Genomic DNA, 9,848 nt, shown 5'->3' with positions numbered 1-9,848 from the left:
GTGACCTCAGAGGTGAGATTTTAATATTCGTGACAACCTACAAAGAGCGTGAAGACGTAATACCCTGAACTGATTACACAATGACATCAGATAGGACGCAGGACACATCTGGGTAGGTGTGCGTGGAGTATTTGCCTGGTCTTTTTTTGTCCAATTTTAGTGACCTTGTGCCAATTGTAGTCTCAGATTCCTGTTCTTGGCTAACAAGAGTGGAACCCAACATTATCTTCTACTGTTGTAGCCCAATGGGTTAATGGGTTGTACATTACGAGATGCTTTTCTGCTCACCATGGTTGTAAAGAGTGGTTATTTGAGCTAACGTAGCCTTCCTGTCAGCTCCAGTCTAATGACCTGATCTAATACCTATATTCTTTATATTCATTCATTAAACATGCCATCATCCACAGCAACAGGAACAACCCTGCCTTACTCTTAGTTTAGGAATTCCTTAGTAAATGTTTTTGAAAAGGTTTTAAGGAGAAACTCTTAGTTAGGAGTTTTCAGTGCCACTCAGTAGAATTCTTCAAGTAAGAGGAAGATTCTTTGTGAATACAGCCCCGAAACAGAGAGTTAAATGGTTCATCTTCACTGTGTTTGTGTGATAAATAGAGAGCACATTTAAGTCAACACCTTCTATATAAATGTGTATCTCAAGTTCTCACCTCCTACTAGAATCTAGGAGGTGGTGAGAACTTGAGAATCTTTCATCTGATTGGCTAAATTGCATACAGGTTCATGATACATGATCACATGTAATAAAGGTTGTATTATATACTGGATCATCACATTGAAGCTGATTAGTGTTCACGCTTTTGTTTATAGTCACACAAACTTTTCTGTCCTCAACTTTCACCTTTTAACAGAAGAAAAGAAGAGAAAATTGGTTGCAAATCTTGCCTCTGATATTACCCTGTGTACTAATAATGTGTACATCCTCCTACTTGACACTAGAGGGCTCTTTAAATCTAAAATTTCAACTTCAGGTTTCTGGAAAAGCAAAAAGATTTGATACAATGACAAAGCATTCCAGGCAAAGAAGCACATCTCGAATCTTCAGGGATAAAAATAAAACAAGGCATATTCAAGATATGCAAACCTTTTTAGCATTACTCTAAAGTATGTATAGTACTATACACTCACTGTCCACTTTATTAGGAACATATGTAGACCTGCATATTCATGCAATTATCCAATCAGCCAATCATCTGGCAGTGGAACAATGCATAAAAATCATGCAGATCCTGGTCAAGAGCTTCAGTTAATGTTCACATCACACTGGGGAAAAAATGCGATTTCAGTGATTCATTGGCACTAAATATTTCAGTTTGTTGGTATTTCAGAAACTGAATCTCCTGAGATTTTCACGCACAGCAGGCTCTAGCGTTTACACAGAATGGTGCGAAAAACAAAAAACATTCAGTGCACAGCAGTTTTTAAAATTATTTTGGAAAGCTAGCCTAAGTATTTCTGTAAAAAAAAAAAACAGGCTTGAAAACACAGAAAAAAGGCTAGAATTTTTTGGCTGTTTTAATTATTTGTGTAACTTCCCTTAAAAATGTAAGTAGATTTGTAGTAAATATTTCCAAACTTTAAAAGATTTGCTATAGCTGTACTTTTGACTTTCCGTGTCTCTCATGCAACTTCAATCATTTTTTATGTTAGACGTCTGAGGTTGCTAATTTATTACTATAATAAATGTCCTACTTGACTTACGTATAAACTGTGTTTGCAGTACACAGTCCAAAAATAAACCAGGGGTCGAGTAGATTGCATTAAAATAGCAGTTTATTAATAATACCAGCAAAAAAATGGTGGCTCGGATATTGGAGAAAGCATATCGGATATCGGATCCTGTAACAAAAGGCTTGGATTCGGAATTTTTGTCTTTTCTTTTTTTGGGATTGATTTTATTATATTTACAGTGTAATTGGTTTTTGTGTGTAAGAGTCTAACTGTAAAGTGCATCACTTGAAAAACTAAAACTATGTTGGATGAGTAGTAATTTACAGTACAGTTTAAGTGCAAACTTCTAATTGTATAGTCATGGAGTGGTCAGAAATATCTATATAAAACTTCATTATTTTGACATTTTTAAGCTGTCCCCCTCTCAGTGCGTTACATGATTCAAAGCACAACAAATGCTGTGTTTTTGTTTCATTTCCAGTTTAATCCATGTCATTTTTGTCATTTTCACATTGCCATATGCCAGTGTTTTGGCCCTGTCTCCCAAAATTTGTCTGTTACCTAATGTGTGCACCTGTTCTGCATTCATCCCTTAATAAATACCAGATTATATACCTTCATGTTCCATTGTCTCATTGCAAAGTCTCGTTTATTGTAGCATGTGTTTCTCAGTCTTAGTTTCCCACAATCCCTGTTCTTTACACACTGATTTTACACACTTGCATCCTATCTTTTCTAACTATACATTAAATCTGTCCAGTAGGTGTAAAGATATAAAAAAAATTATTTATCCAACAAATAAATAACTAACCATTTGTAAAACATAAACCATGTCTCTGTTTGCTTCTATTTATCTATCTATCTATTGTATATACAGTATATGTATAAATGTATACTTATGTATATGTATATTCTATATACATTTAAATCTATATATACAATATAACAAATGAGGTAAATAAATATTTTTGAGTATACCTTAAATTAATGCATTTGAGTAATCTGGTAAAATAAGAAAAATAGTAGCTCTTTATATACATATAATCCAAGTATAATCCAACAATTTCCCCAAAGACATACACTGCATGACCAAAAGTATGTGGACACCTGACCATCCCACCCATATGTCATTCTTCCCCAAACTGTTGCAACAAAACTGGAAGCACACAATTGTATAGAATGTTTTTGTATGCTGTGGCATTACAATTTCCCTTCAATGGAACTAAGAGGACCAAACCTGTTCCAGCATGACAATGCCCCTGTGCACAAAGCGAGCTCCATGAAGACATGGTGTGTGAAGGTTGGAGTGGAAGAACTCGAGTGTCCTGCACAGAGCCCTGACCTCAACCCCACTGAACACCTTTGGGATGAACTGGAACACCGACTGAACCCCAGACCTCCTCACCCAACATCAGTGTCTGATACTCTTGTAGTTGAATGGACAAATGCCCACAGACACAGAAAGCCTTCCCACAATAGTGGAGGTTCTTATAACAGCATATATATACATCCATACATCCATATATATATATATATATATATATATATATATATATATATATATATATATATATATATATATATATATATATATATATTATGTAATGGGGCGTTCAACAAGCATAGAAGTGTGTTATGTCCAGGTGTCCACAAACTTTTAGCCACATAGTGTAGAATGATGAATCAAAATCTGGCCACTATATAGTAGTGTGCTTTCTCTCTAAGCAAAGCATTATGAGTCTTTCTAATGTAATCTATCAGTATCATTTTATTTTATATACCTTGATGTAAATGCTGACTTTTAGTCACAGGAGTGACCACTAGGGAGCAGTCTGTCCCTGTCCATGGTGCTGAAAAAGACAGAGACATCATTTCTAACCAAAAAAAAAGTAACCTCATAACAATCTGGGTCTATATTTCAGCACAGCATCTGCTCTCTAGCCCTAATCCTTCATCCTTCCGCGGATCAACAGCTGTTCTGGTTGGAAAGTGAAAACCAGCGCGACCCAGTTCAGCCGCTTCCTGTACACGGTGAGATCAGATCAGATCAGATCAGGTCAGGTCAGATCGGATCAGATCGCCGTGGGCTGGGACTCCAGCTCATTGGCTAAATGAATGTTGGATGTTGGACAGCATGGCAGAGAGTAAAATAATCTTCCCTGCCCAGGCGGTGATGGAGGAGAGAGCCGTCCTGCGCCATTCATCCGCCTGATCGTGAGTAACGTCGGTTACGCGCTATGTAAAATTACGCACAGCTGTTCGGCAGATGTTGTAAAAGGTCTGTTCGATAGATTATTGCACTAGTTCTGGTTGTAGTGTAAACTTTAGATCAACTCGCCTAGCTGCAAAGCAGTGCCGTGTTTGGGATTACATCATCCTCATCATCATCATCATCCACCTCAGTTACGCACTGCTATCTCCTGCAGCATAGACATGGAGGAGAAATTGAGGATTCGACCTCTGGCAGACATTTACTTTCCCATGTCTGCCTAATGGAAGTGGTCTGAGGACAGAAAGGTCAGATAGCGCTGTTTACAAATGACTTGAGGTGCTTGCGCAGTTCATATTCTTCTTTCAGCTGGTCCCGGATGTAAACGTTTACAGGAAATTTGAGTTGAGTAAAGCAACCTGAAACCACAAGGTTGAAACAGTTGCAAATAGATTATCACCAGTTTCTAGCTGCGTAACCATCTGGAACTGGTCATTTATGCTGTTCTGTAGGAATTTCCTTAGAGTAATAATGATGCATTGCACCATGAGACCTTATGTGGTCCAGAAGGACCACCCTGATGATCCAACTTGGTCTGAGCAGCTGCCAAAACACAGGCCAAACTGGTCAAACTGGAAGCCCATCTCTGCTAGCTGGCAAGATAATTTCCAGCTTTTTATATATATAATTAACTGGCTATTTATTTATTTATTTATTTATTTTTTAGATTTTCTCATGAATAACTTGTCTATGATGTAGAGGTTGCCAGCTGAAAAAGATGGTCTACCAGCTCAGTTTGTATTTTTGCTGGTAGCTGGTCAGACTAGCTAGATATTTCAACAGCGCAGGATCCAGCCCTCCCCTTACGTCTTACTAAAACTACTAAAGCTTTGGGAATTGTGCTATACTCTAGGCTTTTAAGGACCAACATTGAGTTTCCAAGTAATCCTTTTTACAGGGAGTTAAATTGAAATCATAAAGAGTTTCAGTTCTAAAATCTTCACACACCTGAGACCACATCAGAGTAAATAAACCTGTTACACTTAAGCCATGTTCTAGCCATAGAATATCATAATCTTTTAGCCAATTATGTTGCTTAGCACACAAAGCTTAATGTTTATTGCATGGCAGAAGAATGTTTATAGTGAATATTATTAATACAAATTAAATAATTTACTGAACACTAGATGTTGATTTACTAGAAAGCAACTCGAGGGTGTACCAACAATATGCAAACAGTATTATTGAACTTATATCAAAGTAAAGATACTGTACTAAAAGTGTTTAATGTACAAAATGAACTATAATAAATAAACGTACATACGCAGCAGATTTGACTAGAGGAATACATTTTACATTTATATTTCTAGAAAGCAGAGTGAAACTGTATTACATCATTATTATCACCATTTATACTTCAGTCAAATTATAGCATACAGGTTTTTCTTGTCATTCACAAAAAGCCAAGGGTAAGAGCTCTACTTTGTTGCCTATATGAATGGCAAATTGTTTCTTATCCTAATTCTTACTGTGTCTGTGGTTAAATTGTCTTACATAAACATCACAGAATACTTGGTTCAGTTCCTCATCACCACGAAAATTCCTGCATCATACACTCTCATAAAGTAACATAGAATTTCACACAACATTTGGACTGACTATGGTTTGCTCAATGATAGATCCTTATTGTCACATACATAGACTTCTGTATTTTGTACACTGAGTCCTGTTTTTGCAGTTTAGGACACGTGTTGTGTGTCCATGGATACCAGCACCCTTGCCCAACAGGTGGAGAGCGTCGAGCGGAACATTGCATTCTTGCAAAAGGAGCATCAGGTCCTTCTGACTGGCCTTCGCCTGGAGATCCGTCACCTGAAGAAGAGATGTAATGGTCTGTCACCTTCTGTCATATCACTCACTGTCACTAGACTGTCTGGGGACAGCTTTAATGAAAATAGAAATGCTGCACCAAAGACATGGATGTACTTTGTAGAGCTGTTTTTCGGTGTCAAATGATCAAAATCTCTAATTTCTCTTTGCAGATCTGAGTTGTGAATTGAGCAAAAGGTCTCCTGCGAGGAACAGAGATGGTAATGGTTCTACTTTAACTACCCTTCATGTATACTAATATATCATAATATATCATATATATATATATATATACATGCATATGTATTAGTATAATAGCATTACCAATTTTTTAAAAATCAGAAATGGTTAGGATAATATTATTATTATTAATATTTTAATAACAATATGTTTATTATCAGTTTGGTAGTCTTGTGTTCCCCCAGTGACTCTGCAGACATTTTCGAACATTGCTGTTATACGAACCTCCATGTGTTAATCAGACATAGCAGCTGAGGAGGAGTTTCTGCAGGCTCGCATATTGCAGACAGAACATCATCTCGCTGAACAGGAGTGCTCACACGGGGAACTAAAAGCCAAGCTCCGGCACAAGGGGGAGCAAGCGAGTGCTCTGCAGGTGCGACTGCGCGATGAGGAGCGACGCTTTTTGGAGGAGCTGAAGCGACGCAGTCATAAGATCACAGCGCTTAGCCGCGATCTCCGTAAGCAGACCGACATCGCTGCCCAGCTCACTTTCCAGCTACACTCAGCAAGGTTCCGCCTCTACCATCAAGCAGAGGAAGAAGACGAGGAGGAGGAAGGTGAAAGAGATGAGAAGGTAAGCTACAGAAAAACTGCGCACACAAAAAAAGTATGCCACATTATGTTGTGAGTTTGTGTCAAGGACAAGTGTATGCACAGAAACCTAGCTAGATTGGTATTTAGTGCAACCTATTAGTCATTCTACGTATTTCACAGGGTCCAGGCTGTTTGTCGAGCTCTCCGCAGGTCTCAACAGCCAGAGCAGAAGCCAGACATCGTAACCACTGTTCAGCAAGATTGCGAAGGTCAGAACGAGTGAGGGAATGTGTGCCACAGGAACGCATACTGGGGCCGGAGAAGCCCTGCCCAATGCCTGACCCCGCCCTCTTCCTGTATCCCTTCACACAAAGGCTCCTCCCTCTGCACATATCACTGGGAGGGCACTGTGGGGAGGGGGATTCACAAAGGCGGATGGGTAGACTACGGACCCGAGCAATGAGAGAGGATACTGGACCAGAGACTACAGATTTATAGTGAAACAGTGGGATAGAGACTGATCAGTTACACTTTAGTTCAGTTGTGTAGTCTTCTACCAGTTCAATCGACTGATAAAAAGCATATGGAACAGCTTAGCAACTTATTTCTTACAGCACCTTTACTACGCATTTGAGCAGTGGCGGCTCGTCCATAGGGGCATGTATGGCTGAGCTCCACCATTTACATCAGCTGTTCAACAAATGTTAATCTACGTAAAGTCCTCATTCACAACTCCATTCTGAAATCAGTTGAAATACTAATCACCTCTTTTGAGTGTCCAATGATTTTAAAAAAGGTTGCTACTGTATTTGACAGATATTTGCCCCATTTAGCTATGTACTGTTATTGTTGCACCTAGTGGTCAAAACAGGAACTGCATTAAGCACTAATCGAAGTACAATGGGGCGGGAATCATGCTGCCCCATGCTCACTCTACGAACATTTTCAAAGGAGGAGGAGCAGCAGACAGGACAGTTAATGACAGGGCTGTCAGGGGCATGGTTTTTATGCCGTCTGAAGTAGTTAAAAATACTGTGTGTCCGCCAGGATCTCTTTTCATAGCAAATAATCAGAATTAAATCTAATAAACTTCTCAAAACAAAGGCAAGGTGTAAGTGCAGACAGTGTGTCTATGATGTACAGAACCATTTCAATTGTTAGATATATTGCAAGCACTGGGCAAAGGAAAGGGGGATTGTGGAGTGGATAATGTCCGTACATCAGAAATGCGTGCGCACCACAGTGACCTTGTTTCCCACACCAGGGCTGAGAAAAAGAAGAAATACATGTCTCCTTTTCCTATTGCTCGAATTTTTGGGACTAGTTTCAGGTCTTTTGTGTGGTTTTTGAGATGTAGCTGGGATGGAAATTTTTTCTGAAACGTAGCAACCCTGATTAATGATATTAGCTCTTTGGGAAACTCTCCTGCTGTATGGAACACAGTTGAACAAATGTATGTATAGACCGTATGCTGGATGACTATAAATTCACTATATAGTAGCCTATAGAATGAGTCAAGTGTGATAGCGCGACATAATTTTTCCTGAGGTTATGTCTTTATTAACATAGTCCTGCAACATCAAAACCTATGATCACAAGCCACTGATGTATTTGAGCTCTACTGGGGTGATCGGGGTGGCTCACTTGTCCTTCTCTAGTAGAGTGATGTTTAACCAATACGAAATGTAAGTGCATATACAGAATTAAGTAGTTAATGCTCTCTTACAGGTTTTCAGCTGTTCAATGTTGTTGACATGCAGTTGGCTAGTCACATGTGTTAATGAAGTAGTAGAAGGTTTCACTCTCTCTCAGGCTGGTATCTGTTGTGAGTTGAAATTATGTGCTATTAACACCAGAAGAAATCTGAATTGACTCTGTAGATCTGCTGTTGACCACAACAAAAGTATTTGTCCTCAGACACTACAATTGACCAAATATTAACAGTTTTTGTTAGTTTTTTAGATTAACAAACTACTGAACAGTTAGAGCTTGGATACCAAACAATGATGTACAACAAACAGGATTGATGTATAAGACACATGAATAAAAAGATTCATATTTATGTTACCTATGTGGTTTACTTGGCTCTTATTTTTATTCAGATTATCTTATTTTGGCAAAAAATAAATTGAATTAAGTAAACACTGATAGTATCTGCTACAGCAAATGTGGATTACATCATCCTGGAACCGCCTTGAAGTTTGCAGTGAGCACCGGCCTCATCAATGACGGAGACAGCCTTGCCAGGTTTGCTTTTTTTTTTTTTTTTTTTCTTTTAAATTGATGCTGTGTTTTTGTTTTGTTTTGTTTTTTTGTCTATGGGTTTGTTGCGTATATTGAATTTATTTGTATTTATCAGTGGTGCAAGCTACATAGGTAAGCTGGAGTTTTTTTTAATGCATACAGTATTCATTACATAAATAATCTCTCATGTAAAAACAATAAATCTATTACGTATGTATGTATGTATGTATGTATGCACGTATGTATGTATATATGTGTATGCAGGCTGTGGTTTAGATAGATATATGAATAGTTGTATTAGTTTGGTAGTAAATAAAATATTGCAACTAATAGGTAAATTCCTATAAAATTAAAAATATGAGACTATTTAGGAGATAAAAACTTTAAATTTCATCCCTGATTATCTGAGAGCTTTCAGTGATCTGGACACAGTTGGGTGGAGAGTAAATACTTATATATTCTACTTAGATTTTAATTCATTTTCATTCATGGCAATTTTATCTTTGTTATTTAATGCGCTTCACTTAATTTTATTTTACTGTTTCCATGTTTATATTTTCCTTTTATTTTATTTTTTACTGATTAGTGTTTTTATTAAAGATGGCATGATACCACTTTTTCCACAAAAGCAATACTGAAACTTTGAGTAACACCCGATAACATCCGATATATTTTTTTTTCTTTAAAACCTACTAAGCTGATACTGTTTGTGATACTGTTTTACACTTTTCTAGAAGCACTTCACTTAAAAAAAAAAAAAACAGCAAAAATATGTAGTTAAAAACATGACACATAAAACTGCAGCTTTTTCACTGCGAATATAATAAATGTAATGAAGTATAAAGTATAAATATAATTAAATCCTAACAAAATTCTAACAAACAATACATTCATGTCTCTTTATCTGTAAACATTTTCACTTCCAAAAAAATCTTTTCCAAATTCAATTCCGATTCATTTACTCATAAGAATTTTATTATATTACATTAAACACTATATGTAGAAAAAAGTATGTGGACACGTGACCATCACACCCATATGTGTTTTTTTCCAAAACTGTTCACAC

At 37.3% G+C, this 9,848-nt stretch overlaps 1 protein-coding gene across 1 annotated transcript; it reads left to right on the top strand.

Moving 5' to 3' along the window:
- Positions 1–3,541: 3,541 nt before the first annotated feature.
- ccdc92bb (coiled-coil domain containing 92Bb) lies at positions 3,542–8,605 on the top strand. Its single transcript, XM_026938493.3, has 6 exons — positions 3,542–3,714; positions 3,851–3,897; positions 5,631–5,783; positions 5,935–5,982; positions 6,244–6,578; positions 6,719–8,605. Exons 3-6 carry the CDS (start codon positions 5,654–5,656, stop codon positions 7,034–7,036), a joined length of 831 nt encoding a protein of 276 aa, XP_026794294.1. The 5' UTR covers positions 3,542–3,714; positions 3,851–3,897; positions 5,631–5,653; the 3' UTR covers positions 7,037–8,605.
- The last annotated feature ends 1,243 nt before the right edge of the window (positions 8,606–9,848 follow it).

This window comes from Pangasianodon hypophthalmus, chromosome 15, assembly GCF_027358585.1.
Source record: "Pangasianodon hypophthalmus isolate fPanHyp1 chromosome 15, fPanHyp1.pri, whole genome shotgun sequence".
In the NCBI taxonomy this organism is placed as follows: Eukaryota; Metazoa; Chordata; class Actinopteri; order Siluriformes; family Pangasiidae; genus Pangasianodon; species Pangasianodon hypophthalmus.
This window is presented reverse-complemented; position numbering and strand designations above follow the sequence as displayed.